This window comes from Trachymyrmex cornetzi, unplaced genomic scaffold (genome assembly GCF_001594075.2).
Source record: "Trachymyrmex cornetzi isolate Tcor2-1 unplaced genomic scaffold, Tcor1.1 scaffold793, whole genome shotgun sequence".
In the NCBI taxonomy this organism is placed as follows: domain Eukaryota; kingdom Metazoa; phylum Arthropoda; class Insecta; order Hymenoptera; family Formicidae; genus Trachymyrmex; species Trachymyrmex cornetzi.
In genome coordinates this window covers 40,829-63,536 of record NW_017300128.1, presented here as the reverse complement: position 1 = coordinate 63,536, position 22,708 = coordinate 40,829, and the positions used below count along the sequence as shown (strand labels likewise).

Here is a 22,708-nt window from a genome sequence, read left to right as displayed (position 1 = left end):
GTGCCGATTTCGTCGTCCCACTGTTTAATAACGTTCTTCCGTGTGGCCCGTTGAGCCCCGAGGACGTTAACCTACTAACTGGAAGATTATTTTTTTTATCCACGCAGTATCGCCCATTCGCCTTTAAAGGAGATCATGATTATCATATCTTGCGGTTTCGAATGTTGGGATATTTCGGAAGAATTTATGATCCCATTTTATACGCCGAAAAAAAGAAGTTCTGAATATTTAGAATGATACTCGAGTTGTATATCATAACATTGACTTACTTTAGAAAATAGGATAAATAACTTATTGAACAATGAAATGACAAAGAAACAAATTTCAGGATTGAAGATTACTTGGACTTAAAGCTTTTTTTATATAAATTTCTTGTAATTATTATAATTAATAATTATGATAATTATATTAGTTTAAAAAATTACTACGTTATTAAGCAACATTTCAAATGATTCTCGATTTGCGTATTATAACACTGACTTAAAGTTAAATAATAACCTCTTCAACACGATGGAAAGACAAAGAAACAAATTTTAGAATAAAAGATTAATAAAGGTTACTTGGATGTAAAGATTTCTTTTTAATATAAAATTCTTTTCTGCATTAATTTTTAATATTACATTAATAATACTTTTAAAAATTATCGAGCGATTTTAAACTTAAACTTTTATTAAAAATTATTATGTTGCTCCGTTATTAAGCAACATTATTAAACATCTTTAGGACAAATTCAATTTACATACATTAAATGCTCAATCATACTGCAGAGTTTCGTTTCGACCTCGATTCTCTCAATCTGCGGACATTATGGATTTAACATCGGGGAAATCGAAGAAATAACTTAATGAGTACAATCAATTACGAATGTACAGATATAATGATCGTGAGCTTAATATCGATATACTGTTTTCTAAACCGGTATATGATGGGATGCATTAAGGAGAAATCGGGTAAGGAGATCCACTGTACTCCGTAGCGCCAATTTGCATGACCGATGATCGGGCCGCTACTATATGCCAGTGACTAGGTGCATCATCATTACGCACTACTGAGATACGATCAAACTGTCGGTAATAACAGTCGCACGACCCCGCGCGCGCAGACGAGAGAGCAGGGTCGCGTTTATTAAATTACGTCAAATTATTGGTACGCGTCGGGGTATCCGGTCGAGGCCTAAACGTAGAATACCCTCGCTAGTTGTTTAACAGCGAGCGATCACGCTACTTTCCCAATTAGGCTGCTAATTTTATCGGGAAACGTGTAATTGCTGTGCTAAGCCAAATTTCCATGTAATCCACTCGCAATGAGATACTTTACTTTTTGTGAAATGCGAAAAAATATGTTTATACGTGTATTTATAATATATAAAATTAAGTATATATCTTTATAAATATTTCACGTTGTTTTATAAAGAGCAGTGTTTTACAAAAAAAAATATGTATGCATTAAGTGTACATTTTATGTACGTAAATCTTTTTAATATTATTTGTCATATGTATTTAAATATATCAACATTTAAAAAATTCAAAAAGTATAGTCTAGATTAAATCTCATTATAATTCCGTGAATCCAGCTTATGTACGACGAAACTCTAGTGAAAACGCCGGGCATATCGCTAGGGCAATATGCGTCTCCGTAACTCACAATACCAATTTGAATGTGCATGCCATTTTCAACTACAACGAGTGGGCCACCGCTGTCGCCCTAAAAGATACCGTCAATGTTCATTTATTAAAACTAGCTAAAAATAATTTGAGTTGATTCATATTGCTTATTAAAGTATTTCACTCATAGGTATTTATAATGATTTATCTTATAACATTATTTTTGATTATTTTACCTGACAAGCGTCTCGTCCTAACCCTGGTGCCGTGCAAACCTGTTTTTCAGTAACTTGGGACCAGAATTGGTTACATACAGTATTTTTAATAATCGGCAGTGCGGCGTACTGAAGTCTTGTCGAAACTCCGCTATTCGTATAATATTTTCCCCAACCGATTACGAAAGCAGATTTACGGTTAAAATTTTCTAAGGCGTCATAAGGAAGGTTTATCGGTTGAACAGTTCCTAAAATAGATAAATGTGTATTTAATTATTTTTTAATGTCAATGCTGCGACATTATATTAATATTCATATATTTTTTAAGGGGAGAACCTGGTTTAAAGGGTCAAAATTTTTTATTTTGTTTGCTTTAATTAATAATACTACTATAATATTATATAAATAAATAAATTTTGTTAACAGTTTTTCAACATATTAACATCTTTATAATATGATGTCTGATTGTAGCATTCAATTATTAAAATTGCTTGTCAATTTAATTCGCGATTACTAGAGTAGTTTAATTTATAGTGCGGAAAAACAATTCGGCATGCAGTTCGAAAGACTACAATATGGTATACATAGTAATTCAAGATTAAATTATTTAAGCAATGAAGATCCGATTTCGACCGTTATAGGCATTTTAATTTCTATTATTAATTGTGTTCTCACATATGCAGTATAAAATAAAGATTCTTAATAATATTATTCTCAGAAAATATAATCGTAAAGTTTTCAACCGAAATTCGGAATACTTTCGTAGTTACAGCCTGAGGAACAATTACGCTTCGCGCAGGTATACAGCACCCATTGTATAAATCATTTAATGGTTTATCGTATTTTTCAGCATATGTAAAGATTATAAAAGGAACTAAATATATATAAATATACAATACGATTTTTATGTGATTATCAAGTTTCCGCATTTATAAGACTATTTGTTGTAAATAAATTGTTTTCAGTTTTCGCATTTTTTCCATATAGAATAATTAAATAACATGGACGTGTAAATAGTTGCAAAAGAAGAAAGAAAGAGAAATATTAACCCTTACAATACAAGATATAATTTGATGCCTCATCCATCCAAACATGGATCACTAGAATCTGTCCGTTTTTTTCATCTATTCAGAGACGTATTCTGATTCCCACCTGGGTGCTCCTCGAATGTCATGTCATCCTTATATTTAACATTCAGTAAACAACAAGGATGACATGACATCCGGGGAGCATCCAGGTGGGAATACAAACATTCCTTAGAATGGTTCAAAAAATCTCTAAAAATTCATCAATACGCTTTCAACTTTCTAGAATAAATATTGAAGCTTTATTTTGGAAAATAATAAAATGTAATACAATTTATAATTATCGAAAGACTCAAAGAAACTTGCACAAACAGGAATCGCTCGGTCACTAGTGACCCGACCTTGTACGATAAGAGTTAATTTAAATATACTTACTGGAGAACGGAATATCATGCGGCATATGAATTAGAGCAATATCGTTCAAGCCCTGACTGTAATGTGAATGTACAAACGCTTGAGTCGCAATCATGGACCCACCGGGACCTTGATAAGTATCGTAGCTCATCTCATAGTTGTTAACGATACCGAAAACTACTAAAAATCTTTGCGGATATTTTTCCGCACAATGACCGGCTGTGAGAACCCATCTTTTTGATAAGATCGTGCCTCCGCATTGTATGGCGTTTCCGTTACCTAGGATTTTATGCACCACTACCATGTACGGAAAATCTCCGGGTCTTGCGTATTGTCCGCCCGCTATTTTAGTTATATGATCTCCTAGATTTATCGTTTAGGAAAAATTACTTAAATATTGTGTTCTGGATACAATATATGTACTACTAAATATTTACCATAATTATTCAGGAACTGACTTTGAATATATTGACACATTGTTAATGAAATTAGAAAATGCAAAAATATTTTCACATTTTTCAAATTCATGATGGATTATTCCGTAATTTTTAGAACGTTATTCCGACAAAACTTTAAAATGTAAAATTCTCGAGAGATATTATTCCAAAAAAAAAAAATTTTTATTTGTAATTTGTATACAATAACTTGTATAACTTATACGAACTTATATTAGTTTCGGACTTATAACTATACTAGGAATTTGTGTAACTACTTGTAACGAACTCAAGGAACTGTTGCTGCAGTCCAAGAATTTTCCTTTTATAAGACTCGATAAGATGTTTCTGTTTTGTTGGAAAATTTGAATACTCCTGGCATGCTAGGAAATCCGTAGAGCACACTTACGCATCTAAATCTTTCGGTTTTACTATCCGACTGAGGCTGGGTTGTTCCACTTTTCGGTAAACTTCAGCTCACTGTCTTACTCTCTTACTCTTTTATGCTGTTACTCTTTTACTCTTTTGTTTATCCAATAGATAAATTATCACATAGTTTATCTGAAAATGGAACAACCAGTCGTGAGAATGATAAACCCAGGTAAGTGTGTATAAATGTGTAACCTGTCACAGAGTATCTTAAATTCGTTCAAAGTGAATTCTAGAGCGTTATCGGACAGGAATTCTTTGGATTTGCCGAAATGCCTAAGCCATGAGTATTTTAAAGTGCCCTAACTACATGAGTACCCAAAATTTTCCTCGAAACCTCGTTCCACTTTCATCTGAAACATTTTTTTGTATCATCGGTGATTTCGGAGAAAATTAATTGTATTACACATTTTACAAGGTATACTATTTTAATTATATATATATATAATATATATGGTTATATATATTTTATATATATACAGGGTGTTTGGAAATTAGTGATAAGTCTTTCGCACAGAGTCACAATGGACTAAACTGAGAAGAAAAGTCCTCTGCTCCATTTTACAATTGTCGCAATGGTTAACGAGTTATTAACTTATGAAAAAATAGCCAAATTCGCCCAGCCCATCGCTAAATTAGGAACTGCATCGAAAGAATAAATGGATTATTAAAAAGCGTATACGGTGTTTATATCCAGATCGCGTATTACATTATCATCCAACTTTTGCTGCACAGATTTTTTATGCTTGTGTAATATTCCACATGTACGTCTACAAAACACAATTAGTTTTCTATTATTATTAATAAATTGATTGATGTTAATCAAAAGAAGATTACAAAAATATAATGACTTACTTGTTCCTAATTATAATTTCCAACTTCTAATTTTATTAGAAACTGTAACAGTTTTTGTTACAATCTTATTTATGCGTTCATGTGAATAACAACAATGACAACGATAACGATGATAATAATAAATATTAACAATAATAATTATAAACATAAATAAGTGTTTATTATTATCTATAATATTAATATGTAATTTCATGAAATTTCATTACAATCAAAAAGTAATTAAAAACTAATAACATTAAATTAAAATGAAATTTATAAAGATACTGATATTTCCATTTATACAGTACGTTTTTCAAATTACTACAATAATTATTTAAAAAATCGATTTTTTCGAAACTATGGGCCAATGGCTGAAACGGCCGGACACGTATCGTTTCTTTTTCGTTCAAGAACAGTCTGTAAAAAGCGCATAAAAAACCCCGATCCCGTCATCTGGTGTTCCTCTTGTCAGTGCATTTTTCCAGAACCGCTTAATTATCGGTTAATGGATAATCGTATATAAACAGTATGGAATTAAGTTATCTTGCTTTGATTATAAAAAATTGATGTATTACTTTGGAATATAAAGTACAACTTTTTGCATAAATGTGTATTAATAGATGTTTGACCTTTACTTGAAATTTGAGATTTTTATGAGATCATTGTAACTTGAGTCCCATAAAAATTTCTGCTACTCTGAATATCAAGAAAGATATTCGAAATGAAATTTCGTATCTTAATATTTGATTAATTTAGCCATATTTTGAGTAAGTCACCTAAAACTCTTTATATTTAGAAGCGAAACAATTATTGCGATACATGAATAAAAATGTGTTCTTAACACTTTTCTATATCACATAACTTTCATTTAAGCAATTGTTTCATTTAAACATTTCTTCTTTTTTGAGTCAATCAATTTTTAATCAAGCAATCCCAATCAATTTTTAATTAAAAAACGTAATTTTTGAGGTGTGAAAATTATCATTTCGATCCAAATATTTTACCTGATATACTCTGAACGAGATTCAAATAAATATAATTTTAAATTATCGTCGACGCGTGACACATTTAATTAACAACGTCGTAAATACCGAAGTATAATTACATTTATTCAATTGAGTTCCGCGTATATATTGTGTTTTATTACTACCAGGATGCGATAATTATTCATTAGCGATATTGAAAAGGGTGCAGTTTGTAAAGTGTACATGGAATTTGCAACAATTACTAATTTTATCAAACTATATTATTATATATGTCTTGCATATAAATATCTAAATATATCTAAAAGGCGTTTCACATGAAATTATGAACATTAAATTATTAACACAAAATAGGCTGTTGTTTTGTTATCTACATTCCATAAATGTCTTTGAAAAATACTGATGAAATTATTACATAATGCATTTAAAGAAAAAATAAATTGTACAACTTCTGATATTCAGGACTATGGACTTAGCTCTCTATTACTTTATATTTTGCATTAATTCTCTAATATTTATATTAATTTATATTTCATATAAAATGTGATTTTAATTCTGCTTACAGATTCGACCGACGAAGGGTTGAAGAAGGCAAAGAGCGGTTTAGATGAAGAGCCGTGTATCACCGGCGTCGTTCGTTCAACTAATCAAAATTCGCAACAGGAGCTCAAGGGAGAAGAATAGAAGGACGGGATGTATTTCTGCCAGCGATTCCGTCATTCTTTCAGCATTAATATATCGCAGCTGCGAAAGCCATTCAAACTCGTCCGACACACAAATGCATGTACACACTCTGTACACATACATACACACATACGTACACAGATACACGCCACATATAAAGGACCCAAAAGCCTGATCAACGCCGCGTACTTCCTGTGATCGTCGATTAACGATAAGTGGAATAATCAAAAATAGCGACGCAGCGGAAGAGGATATGTTCAGGTCACGAAAAGAGAAGCGAATTATCAGAATGCTCTTGTAGAGAAAGGCGACGCCGTGTTGTAAAGAGTATCAAGATCAGTATCGAAACGCGACGAAGCGATGTAGTGGAAGCCGATACTTTGTAAGATCCCAAGTAACAATGATCTTCCGGTATGTAGGTATAATACACTTAATCTATTCCATATAAAACAGATTTGTTCATAAATCCTTCAAGAGTATATAAAATGGCTGCGCAAATATTTTTCCTACTTAGAAAATATATCGTCAAATATTGTTTTGCATATCGTTTGCTCTGTCTTTGTCTCATTATGTGTAAAAAAAGGAAGAATTTCTTTAATTTTTAATTAGAGACGGAATAATATTAGCAGTATTTATTTACGTACCATTTTTCTGGCGAAGCGATTTTCTTTCTCAATGATCAGATATATAAGAAAAAATTATATCCTAAATGAAATAAATTTTAAAGCACAAAATATAAATCAAATATTTGATGAATTAACTACAGATATTATAATGTAATATATTATAGTAATATTAACGTGCAATATTTTTTTCATAACAATGCAGTTAATATTTTTCAATTTTCAATGTATACGTAGATATAAAAAATAAAGAAGCCTTAATTTGTCGCGCGGAATTACACTTTCGATACTTTGTCATTCAATTGAAGATGGAAAGACCGGAAAGTCGCGAAGAGAATCGAATCTACATGCCGTATATAATCGCGCATTGTCTAATACGATTTGCGTATGCGTAAATCACGACATCGCCTCGTACACGAGAGTAGTAGATTCTTTTTATAAAGAGACACGCGCCGTTCGAGGGGATGCGGTCTGGCGAGCCGCGTAGTTAAGGATACGAATGCCATAATAATGACCAAGTTTTTATGGTTGTACTTAAGTCATACTTTATACTCTACTTTACTGTTAAGATGTTTTAAACGTAAGTTACTTCATATTTTCATTATCAAAGTGTCTTTATCACAGTTATCGCTACCGTTTCACTTTCGCGTCGAACTGAATGGCGAATCGACGTCATTTAGCGCCGATCGTCGAAAAAATTGGTAGAAGTTATGAAAATATTATAATACCACCTACCTGCACTTGTGATCGTATGTCTAACTTGAATTCAAGAGAGTATAACTGAATGCTCGTAATCTGTACATCGGCACTTCAACATTACGATCAGATAAATAAATTTTACCACATATTGTACGTCGCCTTGACAATAAAATCTGATGGCAATCTGCAATAGGAGAAAAAAGTATCAATCAAAATGAGATTTAACTTATATTGTAAGATCTATAAAATTCTGCCGTTTAATTGTTTTTTGTTTCGTACATTTTGTACGAATTTTTTAATGAAGACTTTTATTTCACAAATCAATTTTCGCGAGTAAAATAATATTAGATAAAGTATAGATTGAAATGATTTCTATCCCAATGTTAGAGAAGCCATCGGCGAATGTCGTCTGCGATTGCATGGACGATAAACTTTCATCGAAAGTCAGGTGCGAGACCGCCTCTCGGTTGATGGTCCCGACCAAAGGACGCGTTTGGACCTTGGTCTCATTTTTGTGATTATTTAATACACGTTAAGCAAACAATAGAATAGGTACGCCTTGTTATAAATGAGTATAAGAATAGCCGTTGTACTGGTTGACCTTACAATGTCATTCTCCGTTCAATAGCGGAAGATGCACAGTAATTGCGACAATTATTTGAGATATTTTAATTATGCTCGTCTATGATAATTAAATTGTTTATTCAAGAATACCGGATATGAATATTTTTCATTTATCAGAATATATAATTGAGTTACAAGGATAATAAAACTGTCGTAAGAAAGAAAATTCGGAAACAAGTGGCCTTCTTCAAAGAGAGAGAATTACGAGCTGAATGAGAATAATCAGGATACATTCGTTACAATGAACTAGCTGTATTACGAGTGTACAATAAGTTTTTAGATTTATAATACGAAGTATAGATTTTATTATCATGAATATTATATTGCGTAATGAATTTGTATAGAAGGCACTCGGTCCCCTTTACGACAGAACTCTGTGTGTTATAAGCGTGTACCGAGCGAATACGCTTATTTCGTATGTTGATGTTCTCGGAGAGTGTATAATTTTGCCATGACGACGAGCGCCGAAAGAACCTGTAGCGGGGAAGCTTGTAATAGCGATTGTCAACGCATCGTTTGCGCGCTGCTAGAATTATTTTTCTAGTTCCTTTGGGGCATTGGATGTCAATGGATCTCCATGCGAGCGATCGCCTTCGAATAACGCAAGACCTGGCCGTTTTAGCCGCTCTTGAGTGCAACTAAAGCGAGCAGATCTGTGCTACAACTACACGATCGGCTCAGCGATATCACTTCAACATCGTTCTCGCGGCGAAATACTCAGCGCGTAAGGGTCGAGGATCGTTGTGCCTTCGTGTATGCATGTTAAAGTACGTTTAATGATTGTAAGAAGGGCAGACATCCACACTTTGTGATTCTATAAGCAGTTGTTCATTTTTTTATACTTACTTTAATGCTTATCTAGGATAGAGCTTGTGTACCCTAAAGAGTGTTTCAATAAAAATCATAAATGAAATAATTCATTGCGTTGTGCCCATAATTTTTTCTCTACAAAAAAAATAAAGGCTCCTCTCCATATATCTCTTCTTTATAAAGCTCCCAGAATTTTTATTAATATACGATTTATAATAATTTATATTATATATTAATTTATCAATATATTATCAATATTGATCAATATTTTTAAACATATAAATTCTTTTATTATCAATTTTTATATTTTGAACTTTGAACAGAAATGTTGCTTGCTATGAAATTCAAAAGGAAAAGCTTGTAATAATTTTTTTGAAATAAATCATTAAAAAACGTAAATAAAATAAATCGTCAAATATACTGTCGCATAAAAATCGCTCGTATCGAAATCTAGTTTGCTTTATTAATATATCACAGGTAGGGTTTTATACAAGGGACGAAACAAGCGGATAACATGGTTTATTACTTTTTTTTGTATTCAAGGTATCTCGAATGAATGTTACAAGCAATAATATAATCAAAGGTAATGAATGAAAAGCGATGAAAGTAAAGTCAAATGTTACACCTCTTTCGATATTGGTCACATTATCTCATCTTCGAATGATTGATTTTTTTTTTCGCAGTTACCATCTTTTTCTCTTTTCCATTCTCTCTTTTTTTTATGATTTGTACTTCTCTTGGCGCAATCTCTTGGCTCTCTGGCTTCTAAGGAACCAATCGATTGCTTTCCAACGTCGACAGATTTGCGAGGTTTATTATACTTTATCGTATAATGAGAGAGATATTCAGGAACGATGCCACTTGATTCACAGATCTTAAAAAGGAGAATTGTCCGCGGGAGATCACGTTTATTAAACTTGTCTTGTACCATGTGTAGTTTTCGCGTGTCTCTAATCAGTCGAATAAATGCTGGCAGACTTTCCAAGCTATGAAAAATATTATTTACGCAACTGAATGCTAAGATTCTCTTACAGGCGAAGAAAAAATAAGGGAGAGGAAGAATTGATCATAAACGTCGATCTCCCACTCGTTGACAAATTTACGCGAATTAAATAGAGTGTACCACATAAAGCAACAACAGAAACGCGTAAATCAGGCCGCATCGTTACAATAACGACGGTTAAGCGATCGTTCACCGTTGTTATATATTCCGCTTAATAAAATCTTGTTGATTAAAATAACGAAACGCTAGTTATAATAACTTCTCTAATTAACGATTATTTGGTAATATACAAAGTAGTAGAAAAGAGGGAAAAAGTAAGTCCGTCTCCCATCTCGTAGATTTTTCTTGGTAAATACAAAAACGTAACGCGTATAGTATCTAAAGTATGTATGTGTGTTCCAGGACGTTCTGATCGCACGGAAGAGTCTTTTGAATCGGACGTAATTAGCGCAAATTAGACTTAATATACAATCGCTGATAATTCTTGAGTTTGCTCTAGAATGATAAGCGAGAAATGATATTTTTATCTTTGCTAAAAAAAAAGAAATAAAATACATTGGCCTGAAAAATTTGTTAATCCAATCACTTAACTGAGTGACAAATGGCAATTTTATCGCGTTTCTTTCTCTCTCTTTCTCTGTACTCGTGTCAAAATCTGTATGCGCAATCGTATCAACGTGAAAAATGGTTTCACGAGAGAGGATCGAGATGCTGGAACCGCGTCCCTAAAAAAATCCCAAGTGCGAAATGACGAAATCTTGGTGAGGCAATTTTAATCGGAAACCTGTCCGCGCAATCGTCGTCGTCGCGTCGTGGAACTCACTCTTTAATCGTATGCGTACCGCTGTACCTGTAATATTCCTTCCTTTTTTTTTTTTTAATGTAATATATCGTTATAATGTTCGTGTAACAATAAAGCAATATGCAAATGGTATTGAAGACTTCTCGTTCGGAGGTGGCTGCTTGTGTTTAGCGCGTTCCGTGCATTCGCGCAGAGGAATTCCATTAGCTCTAAGACACTTCGCTCTCTATCTAACGCATTTTCTCACTCTCTCCCATTCTTTCTCTCTCGTATCCACTCTCTCGCTCGTTTTTGCCCGACTAAAGTAATCTCGCTATCATTTACTATCAATGTGCCGCAACATGGAGAGTATCACTCTGTGATTTATTCCGTTGTATCATTCTTAGGATACATGTAACTGATTTAAGTTTTTGTGATGAATGAAAAAGAATAAAGTATAAACGGTGACGTTCTTTTGCATGATAGAAAGGTGATGATAATTTTATTTTATAATGATTTCTATTATTACGGCACATTCTCGCAGTAAACGATTCACATAGATGTACGAGATTTCTTTGATAGTCTGCAAAAGTAACAAAATCGTGTTTCCGCTTTGGTTTTGCGAACGTGATTTTTCGAATTAAAATCGGCACATTTTCGCGAACGACTGTGTCCAGTCGTTTTCTTCTTCCAAAATACCTAATCACGCGTGGCAAAATATCAGTCGATAGAAATAGCAGATAAGAGCCGAATATATCGCTTTACGATTCTGTTTCTCTCGAAAGGAGTCCTACAATACAGGGTGTCGCCGAAACATCGGGTTTGTCCTTTTAATCACAGTTTCTTCGGCCAATTTGGGGATATACTTTTTAGACAAAATATCGGGAAAATTTATAATTTTCATATTTCTCCATAATTCTCTAATCTCTAATGATAAAACGTTACATTAAATTAAACTATGTAATAGCAGAATACATTCTGCTAACTTATTTGCCTTTCGAAGCTTATTCCGCGAAAAGCGTTTTATTTTCAATCGCTAATTACTCGAAAGTCTTTCACACTCAAATTTTCTTCGAGAAAGTAGCGCGATTTGAAAAAATGCCCTGGGTCATAGGACGCCCTGTATAATATTGGCGATTTCCTTCGAGTTCCCAGTTCGAGCGCCTCTCTCGAACGCCTTAAGTCGCCTTAGCACGAAACCTCCGCTTCTTTTCCAGCCGCATCCGATATCTCTCTTCTATTTTTTTTTTCTCATACGATAGTAATCATAATTCTTAACGCTATCCGCCGACCCGAACGAATATTACGTGGATTTCCCGTTATCGGCACAAATATTAACGAGTGTTTCCTGGATTCGCTCGAGTCGCCGTGATGCAGTCGGCGTTCTTATTATTTTACGGAGCTTAATCGACGAAAATCTTTCTCGCACTCTCACTCGCAAAAATCGACGCATTCTCTTTCGCATTTCATCCTTCTTCACTCTCCCTCTCTCATTTTTTCCCTTCCTGGCACTCTAAATGACTACCTAGTTTTCCTACAGCTTTTCCGATCGATTCGTCATGACACGCCGCACATTTGATATATCCGTTTACTTTTCTTTACGTAGCATACGTAGTTAATATATAATAACCGATCGATATACAAAAAGACAGTTCACTCCTTAGGGAATTTATGATTTGAAGACAAGCATAAGAGGGGGAAGAAGCAGAAATATATTAATAAGATAATTAGAAACTTAACTGTTTAAAATCTCGATTAATTACTTTATGTTATTTTAATTTCTCTCTTCTTACACATAGAATTTTTTTCAATAAAATTTATAATGTGTAATTACATTACACGTGTTTCTGACGAATTATTAAATTTTTCACAGAGTGATATTGGGCGCTGATAAACGAGCGAGTATCGTGAATTTCTTGTTTGGAGAAATTCACAGAGATAATTCTCGCACGGTTCACGCTCTTGCACCAAATATGTTCATCGAGAGGATCATAATATTGTTACTCGCTCATCGGTTATAAATAAATAACGCAGATAAAATGAGCTGTCCTCGCGCGAAAATATATACGTATTTTATTGAACGTCGTTCCTTTTTCTTCCCGCGGCTTCCTCGAAAATCAATTTTAAACAGTTTTCTTTCCCGATTATATGATTCCCATATTTCGACTTTCGACAGGGGCGATTAACGATCGTGTTTGTAGTGCAATAAATTATACGATTTGTGCGATCTCTCACGTTTCAGTATCTAGGATACGGACGCGATACGCCTCTTGGCAATGTTCGATCGCGCTACGTTTTATCTTACACTAATCACTAATTGATACTTGCACAGCGATTTATTCGCAAATAATATTAATTAATCATAATCGTAAGAATAATCATAATTACATTTAATTAAATCATAGAAATACATCACAGAGAATTATATATCTTCTTTTTCCCTTCCATTTCATATTACCGATTCATACACAGGCTCTTCTCTTAGAATAAATGTCAGTCGACCAAAACTCGTTAACGCGCGCCGTTAATCTCGGATCGATCCCGAGTAATTCTTTTATCGAGATGTTCGATCAGTACAATCCCACGGCCAATTTTATAGACTGCGTCGTGTCTTCAGCCAACGTCAACGAACGACTTGTCCTCTTTCGCGGCAGAACTTGGTGACAGAAATTTGGATCTTACAGCCCAAGAAGACTTTTCATGCGGAAGGATTTACACGCGATCGTCCCGTTCTCTCTTCAAGCATTCAAACATTCACGCCAGAGTGACGGATTCAAAGCAAGCGATAATTAAAGACTCGAGATGAAAACGAAATCAAGTGCCGAACAATGATTCTTAGACAATTACATTGTATATTTTTTTGTACGTGACGTATATTTCTCCGGATATTAATTTTATTTTTTTATTTTTTGGATCTTCTTTTCAACCACGTTTCCATTTCGAATCTTCGATTAAAAGCTTCACGATTGCCTCTTTAATTGTAATATTTTTTCTATGTCGTTGCCGAAATTTACAGCTATTTATTAACCATTACAAATTTTTAAAAAAGGAATAGTTATAAGAGAAAATTTATAAAAACAGTCTAAGAGCCGTATTCATCGCCGTGATTCTGAGCTAATCCGATTTGAGTTAGGCTCAAATCAATCTTTCATTTCAAAAACGCTTCTCAAATTCCACTTAAATAAATCCGATTAGTTCAAACATTGGTTCAAGCCTAGCTCGTCCGAAATGAGGATCAATCGCGGATCGATTTACGACCATGAATACGAACCTAAGAGCCCACGTACGTCAATAAATCCGCCACTAATCGCACAAACACACTCGACCACGCATTCATCTCCCATTTCTCTCATTCGTTCTCTCAAATCGACTTAGTCCCGGTCAATTACAACTATTTATTACGAACGAGTACACTCGAAACTCAATGGCAGTCTGTTCTTGTGGTGTGGGCGGCGTTTACGACGTGCGGACGACATTCGCTTCGTCAGGCAAAATTGCGTTTACCGAGAATACGAACGCACGCAGCAAACGCAGCTTGAACTTGAGGAACTTTTGCATTCTTCTTTTTCTCAATCGCGCGTTTAGTCTCCACTTTTTTTTTATTATTAATTAATTGCGCCCACCGGTACTCCCGTCGGTGTCACGGCTCTCTTGTCTCAGTCTCGAGAAGTTATTCTCCTGTTTCAGTTCGTAAAAAGAAGAGATACTCGATTCTACATCGAGATTTGCTCGTATTGCATCGGGCTATCGGTTGTCTACACGTAGAAAAAAGCGCGTATTCTAAAGAGAATGATGCTACCTTTTTTTTTCTCTCTCTCCTTTTCACTTCGCTTAGAAAAACTGAATTGCTTTGTGGTCATTGTCAGATGAAACGATGACTTTATCCATTAGAGATATGTGACTATAGAAAACTTCGTGCCAACAAGTGAAGGACTCAGTGCAGTAATTGTCCCAATTTTCTTTCTTAAAAACTATCCATTTTCTTCGCGTTCAAACCTCTAGTCTATCAATTTTGATTCTAATTCTTTAGTCGTAACAAATGTGCTTTTTATCTTTCCCATCTTCTCCGAAAATTGAATGCAATGTATGAAGATGAAAATTAGATGACAAAGTTAAAGATGAAAAAGAAAAAAACATTCTTAAAAAGTGCTGAAAGACCTCTACTGCACTGAAATCTTTGCAACTTTGGAATTCTTCGATTTGCGTAGACAACAGTAACTTGAGTGATAAACGTGAAAAGATTCGTCGACTCGGTTCATTCGTCTCGGCTAGATTTCGATTGCGCTAGTATTAGCACCGTCTTTGCTAAAAATTGTCCTTTTTATAATTCATAATACATTCTATTCAAAGTTAGAAAAATTTTGCGAAAAATTTCGCCGACAGTCAAATTTTCAATTGAGATTCATCATTTTTCATAATCGAGCGACGATTCGAGCCTGATTAGTCGAGTTATCTTGTATATTGCGTAGATCGTGAAATACCACAATGGGTAAATTTCTCGATATCTTAATGGAAAAGACGATCGAACACTTTTTAATTCGAATTGACTATTATTAGTGTAAAAAGGTCTCTAAAGGAGCCATGTGTTTTTTTCGGTAACCCTCTCCTTTCTCCTCGTACTCAACTGGACGGTCCATGGAAATTGTAAAATTGGAGTAATACATCGCGTGTTTGTAATACGAGCGATATATCAGTACTTACAAATTTCAATGGCTAATTTTTACTCGGCAATAATTTTATTCTATTGGTTTATTCTATGTTTCATGTATATATTTTTCAAACATTTTTATGAAACTCGACTTCTTAATGATTAGACTAGTGTATTGTTAATTAATAATTGAAATAGACAAACTGCAAATGCTTTACCCATTTCTCGTTATCACATACAACGCGATGCATTGCTGTCATATTAATCCTCTGTATCGATCTTGCACTATGAAGCTCTCTAACAGTATTTTTTTTTATTTGGTCGACACGTTATGCTTCTCTTATTATTAGTCGAGTTGTAATATTAAGTTGTTTTCAATGCCTTTAAAAAATTAAGAGCGTATCGGTGTATTTCTCGAGCTTCTCGAATAAAGCGTCTCGTTTCGTGCGTATATTTGATAGCTGGTACATTTTCAAATAACATTAGTTGAAAATGTCATTACGTATTTCAGGCAATTTTATTAACAGATACTTACAGCGCTAACCAAGAGTTTAAGATCACTTGCGAGAAATGTAACAAATTGCGAAAAGAAAATTAAACTTCGAGAAAGAGAATTTGAGACAAATGTCATCAGTAATAGATTTCTATCTTTTGACAATTAGTTATATACTTAGTTAAATTTCATTTCCTTCGAAGCGTACGTCAGATACGCGTTCTTACTATCAATCAACATTAAATAACATTCAATGTGACTGCGGAAATCTAAGAAGTATGTAAATAAATGTTGCAAAAGACACAAATGTTTTCGACTAACAAAAATAATCTCGAGCAAATGTTTAATATCATTTTTTTTCCGGCTTTTTAAAATAATTCAGCCGTCTTTAAGACTCTCGCGAGGATGTTAGTGATCTGTACTTGATGTCTGTCATAACTCTCCCTCGTCCCTTCAATTTAAGTTAACGAGAGCTACGCCAGAAAATACGTTATACGAATGAATTCTTCAGTCGTAGCTCTCTCTCATTTTTTTTTTTAATTTCTGTGATATTGACGATTTGTATATTGCACGTCTTTGATTCACCACACGCGCCGCGTGAGCCCGGATCATTCTTCAATCGACGGATACGGAGTTTCGATATGATTTCAAATCCAGTCAAATGTTTCGTTTAAGAAGAAAAAAAGAAAAAGAAATATATTTCAAGAACTTGAAAAAAAAAAAAGGAAACATCTTTTCGGTGCACTACAAATTACATCTACGCACACTCACGCTCTATCCTTCTCTCTTTTCCTCGCTCGCCAAATTCACGCGCCAAGAACACGCATCCTACGACACGCACGCTATACAGTTCTGTTCCTGAAAACGACTTGTCTGTCGTTATCTACTCGTTACAACGTTCCGCTATTTTTATACGCACGATCTACCGTCTACCATTCTCTCGTGCACTCTCTCTATTCCTGTCTCCCACATTCTCGCTCCCCTTCGTCTTTCTACCAGATCTATCTACCTATTTTACTTCTCTGTTGTACATTCTTTCGCCAGTACTCTAACGCTTTTATGGTTTTACGCTATGTACATGTTTCCTGGCGGGCCCGTGGCGAAAGAGAGCGGGATGCTGGCCCGATTAAAAAAATAATTACTCGATTTCGCGGAACGTCTTCGTCGCCGAATTTCGATGCGCCGCGCTCCAGAAAGCAGACGGGTGTGACGTTGGATAATTCATTTTCTTTTTTTTTTATTTATTTATTTTTTGGACGCGAATACTTGAAGAGACCGTGTAAAAGATACTATTCTAATATCGCAGACATCTCAAGACATCCAAAAATCATTCCGATATCTTTCAAAGGTTTGAAAGACGAGTCGTACTTCCTTTGTAGTCTTTCGAACTCTTTTATACCACCCCGGGTTTCCTCCACTCCGGCGAGAGGAACCGGGATGTTTCCCTTATCCCGAGTGAAATTTCGTCACTTTCACAACGTACACAACCCGTAGTCTTCCGGAGGCAGTCGATTGAGTAATCTCGGCGCCACTCTCAGTCGCCATTTGCCACGTGTACAAATCGGGATTAATCTTAAACGGTATAAATCTCCTCATCGCTCTCGTAATTGTACGCACGATTCGCACAGCCACGCTCTCGCTCTCGCAATCCCTGAAGATCGCTGTCACTTTTCTTTAGCTTTCTCGTACGCACTTCACACATTCTCTATCACTCTCAACACCCTTACGTTACTCTAACAGCGACTTTTTAATATATACTTATATATACATACATATATATGTATATATATTTATATATTTATTTTTATACTTTATATGTATATATTCAACGATAAAAAAGATCGCTTCGATCGAGCCGATCGAATGTCCGTGTCACCGCGGCAGACAGTGACTGTTCTTTTATCACGAAACGTATGATCTTCGAGTGGCCATTTAAATCTAGTTATAATTCCCCTTTTACATGAAACTTCTTTTGTCTCTCTCTTTCTCTGGATGAAATGCCGTTCGAAGATCAACCTTTCGAATCTTCACCCTTAAAACTCGCACAAACGTATCGACGACATTTGACAAATTTTCGATAACGATTTCTAAGATTTCTCGCACATCGTGACGCACATGTTGCGATGAATTTTAAGGAAATGATCTGGGAAAGCTCGGAAAAATTATATGGATAAAAATTGACATTTTAGATAATAACTTGTTTCTGTTAAAATTAAAAAATTTTTAATATATACGTTTTGTTATACATGGTTAACCGTGTCGGCTCATATTGGCATTTTTATTTTCCTGTATGATTTAATTTTTGAAACCTTTTCTTATTTAAAAAATTGGCTTTAAATAGTTATTTAAATTTAAAAATTATTAAAAATATCGCTTTCAATACATCTTCTTTTAGTAAACCAGTCTAACATATAATTTTGAAACTCAATATATATCTTTTATTCGTGAAATGCACATAGCACAGAATTTACTATGTTGCATGAATTATGTAAGATTTGACGTGTTTACGAGTTCGTTGAAACTGAATGAAAGTTTAATCAAAACAAATAATAAATATCCCTTTGTAAAACAGTAAATATTACTGCGTTCAAGAGAAGAAATACTTGGCTGATTCTGTTTGGTTTAACTAAAATTTATCTATATACGTGTGTCTTGTTGATCAAACCATAATCAAATCATTTTACTCATTATTGCGAGAATAGGTCTGTTATATATATATTGTATTATCAGAACGGCCAAATTGTCTTGTACAACTGAAAAAAAAAAAAAAAAATGCTTTCATTATACTTAATGAAAACAGTTTTGTTAAATTAGAAAGAAGCTATTAAGTCTGCTGTTGATAGACGAATAACATCTACAATTTATACTGATATCATTCGCAAATGCATCAGAATTTAACGCAATAAAAGTCCAAATAAAGCGGGCTCCAAATATTGCTCGCTTATAATTAAATCTTGCTTCATAATAAGCTATAAATAATCGAGTGTATCACGTCCATAGTCACGTTCAATGGGTACAAGCCTGCTTTTAACGGGCGTGTTAGATCAGTGCACGATAACAGTCAGAGAAATATATAAAATAAAACGCGTTTAATTCTGACGGAATATCGATAGTTGCGAAATAGTTGTATCACAGATAGCGTGAATAGTCCAACAACATTAAATGCGAATTTTGCTGTAAACGCAAAAAATTGTATTAATATCTAGTATCTAATATAAACTTTAGATATCGTTGTAATAATTATCATTATTAATAAACTTACATTACTCCGCGAGAACATTGTAATTAAAATACGTAACATGTAACATAAAATATAATATATAACATAAATATATAACATATTAATCTTATGAACTTTTATAATGACTAATGTACTGCGTTAAAGTAAAAGAAAAAGTTTTAGTAATATCAGATACGAAACTTTCTGTTCACACACGTTATTGATGCGAAAGAATGATATCAGTATGTATGAAGAATGCGATAAAATATTTTTCGCATATCAAACCACACAGACAATTCATTTCGTTCGATTCAATCTTTGGTTTTGAACGGAAAATTTTAGACTGTGTCTTTGTTCTAAAATTAATTCAATCTCGCAATTATCATGATGATGCCGTAAACATCGTCGATCTTAATTCATGCCGACACGTGCGCAGCGATGTGTAATTCGAATTTTTTTTTTCAATTCGATCCTCTCCCGCATTCTGTCACCCATCGAGAGCAAATCGTGGCACGCCGGTGCCGAGAGTGATCACATAGAATCAAGTTGAAACGCGCCGAAACGAAAGGGAGTTAAGGGAGAATGAAAAATCAGTATCAATTGCAAAATTTGAGGATCTCGCAAAGAGGTTTCCCCAAATGCGTGCAACACGACGCACAAGTGGCGTGCGTGTGAAACACTCGTATACTTGATACGTACGTATATAGTACCGTACGTGTATATATATATTTTTTTATATGTTATATTTTTCGTATGTATGTATATAATGTGTATGTATGTGTGTAACGTGTGCGTGTGCGCATGTGTGTGTATGTATTATGGAAGCGCCGAAGATACTCGCACGAGATTTTTGAAACTATTAAGACTCAGACGTATGTGGGAAAACGAGACGTACATATCGGACTCGCGTGGAAATGATTTAATTTGCTGTCATCCATCGAACGTCATGTCCATTTTCGTATTTTCGAAAACCTTCCCAGCGATTTGTTTTCCCATTAACTCGGCAATGCATCGAGCCCAAGAATATAATAAGAATAGCATGTGCTGTCATCAATTCTGTTATCGCAAGATGTAGAGCGATAAGATATACAGAAGATACGATCGTCTTATTTGGCGATAAGTGTCTTGTCCCGTGAAGATAAATGGATATTCTGTATCCGCTGGGGGAGAATTGTAGAGAAAATACGAAAGATGGAGACGAAGGTGAATTTCTCTATTCTTTTTAGGCCCTCGTGCGTCCTCGCGTGAACGTCGACATCGAGCTTTGTACATTACCTTCGAGATCCGCGACTTCGGAAACGCCGGGATCACACTTTCATCGCGAATGTCGAAAGCCTAAGATAGAATCGTATCTCTTATAAAGCGCCTCTCGTACGTTTCGGAAATGATTGTTCCGCTAAACGTATCTCTCCTTTCTTATTCCTTCTCAAAAAAAACTAATGCGGTCTTTACATTTCTGTATACTAAAAAAAAAAAAAAAAATAACAATTGAACGGTGAGAATGTCAATGGTACGTAAAAAAATATCCAAATACACGCTTGTCAAAATGAGATGCTGTTAATTGAACGTAAACGACGAAACGTACGAAGGGCGAGGTTTTGTCTTATTTTAGTGTCGTGGTACGTCAGCTAGGTGATCATGTGTTATGCGATATCCGCTAAAAGGTATTATGTACACGCAGTATAGTTACGGAGTAGCGTTTCACATTTATCATACAGATAGACAATATTAACTTGGATGTATTTCAAATTGCGTCGGCTAAACAATTCCTATATTTATCCTAAACGCTAGAAGGTTAACTAAATCTTAACTGTAGTTCTGTCTTACCACTGCGCCTTACTTTGTTTGCTCGCTAACTTACATACTTAAAGAGTACTTAAAATTAATGTTCTCGTAGGCATATATATCTACGCATTAAACTCTTAAACTTACGTCGCGTTCGCGTACACCAATTAACGTCATCGTAGAAAAGAAAGTAGTGGTAGTAGTAATAGTAATAGTAGAGTAGTAATAGTATCAGTAATAATAGCAAATTACGGGCGAAAGGATCTGTATTAATGTAATCGATTAAAAATTGGTCTATGGGCCTACACTCGACGAGCGATAACGCTTGTACAATCAAACAGTATACTCGCACAAAGAGAAGTAACACAAAAAGAAATACAATGCACATAATATATAGACGCGTGTAAACGAAAGAAGTAAAAGAAAAACAAAACATTTGCAGCCCTTTTCTCTTCGCCGGTCGATCGATTGTTCGACCATTTCTGAAAGCCGATCGCTCCTCTCCTCGAAAAGGCACGAGAAATTGTAAATTCCAAGCCTCTTAGTCTCGTATCCGCAAGCTATAAGAAATCCGTATGTCTCGTAGAAAAAACTCGTACAATGTATTATATGCGGCAGGGTTAAGAGTGAAGTCTCGAAAAGAATCGCAAGACGTCGGCCCGACGTAGAAAAAACCCGTTGCTCGTTCCGATTCCCCTCCGGCCCTTGCGATTAATTAGCGTTTGATCGACGCTGATTGTTAATCTAATAGTGAGGTCGGTCGTGGTCGGCGACACAACGGGAATGACGGCCGAGAGACGCCGCCGCTTTACTAAACAGGAACGGCATCTCCAGGTCGCCGTGTATCGCATTGACGAGTAAATTAGAGAAGACGAGCGATCGTAGACTTACTGCTTTTCGGTCTACTGAATGTACCGACCGGCACCGTCGCTTTTACATTTTACGCGCATTACATCTACTACGAAGGAACAAAACGTCTGGGTACTCTCTGGGGATATTTGGCACAGATTAAACGGAATTTTCAACCCGCGATACGTCTCGAGCGACACGAGAACACAGAAGAAAGGAGTCATACACGCGCACGGATCGGGGCTTGACTGATCGCGAGTTACGCTTCGTAGTTCCATCGCGCTTCTCTATAACGTACGTCAAATACTAAACGTTGCATGTGGATGTATTTTGATTAATACCTTGTTGTTGTTCGATAGTTTCCACTTTCTTCTAATCGCTTATCCAGTGGTAACCCCGTAATAAGTATCGAAAGAACATATATACGCGTCGTTATATCATATTTTTCCTCGCGTCGTCATTATTTTCATTTCCGTAACAATGTAAAAAAAGAACGTAAATCTGTATATATATTTTATACTCTTTACAAATAATATATGTATGTAATATTG

The 22,708-nt window shown here is 34.8% G+C and overlaps 2 protein-coding genes across 2 annotated transcripts in view; one reads left to right on the top strand and one right to left on the bottom strand.

The window, feature by feature from the left end:
* Positions 1–7,277, top strand: part of sano (CABIT domain-containing protein serrano) — a 42,170-nt gene extending 34,893 nt beyond the window's left edge. Inside the window, exon 3 of the mRNA XM_018518817.1 lies at positions 6,504–7,277. The gene's annotated coding sequence lies outside the window, so the exon portion shown is untranslated. The remainder of the gene's footprint in view (positions 1–6,503) is intronic.
* On the bottom strand, positions 1,525–4,266 carry LOC108768405 (chymotrypsin-2). The gene is made up of 4 exons (XM_018518818.1): positions 4,102–4,266; positions 3,280–3,621; positions 1,841–2,067; positions 1,525–1,704 (listed from the first exon to the last, which is right to left on the bottom strand). The coding sequence occupies exons 1-4, from the start codon at positions 4,103–4,105 to the stop codon at positions 1,525–1,527; spliced, it is 753 nt and encodes a 250-aa protein (XP_018374320.1). The 5' UTR covers positions 4,106–4,266.
* Positions 7,278–22,708: the final 15,431 nt, after the last annotated feature.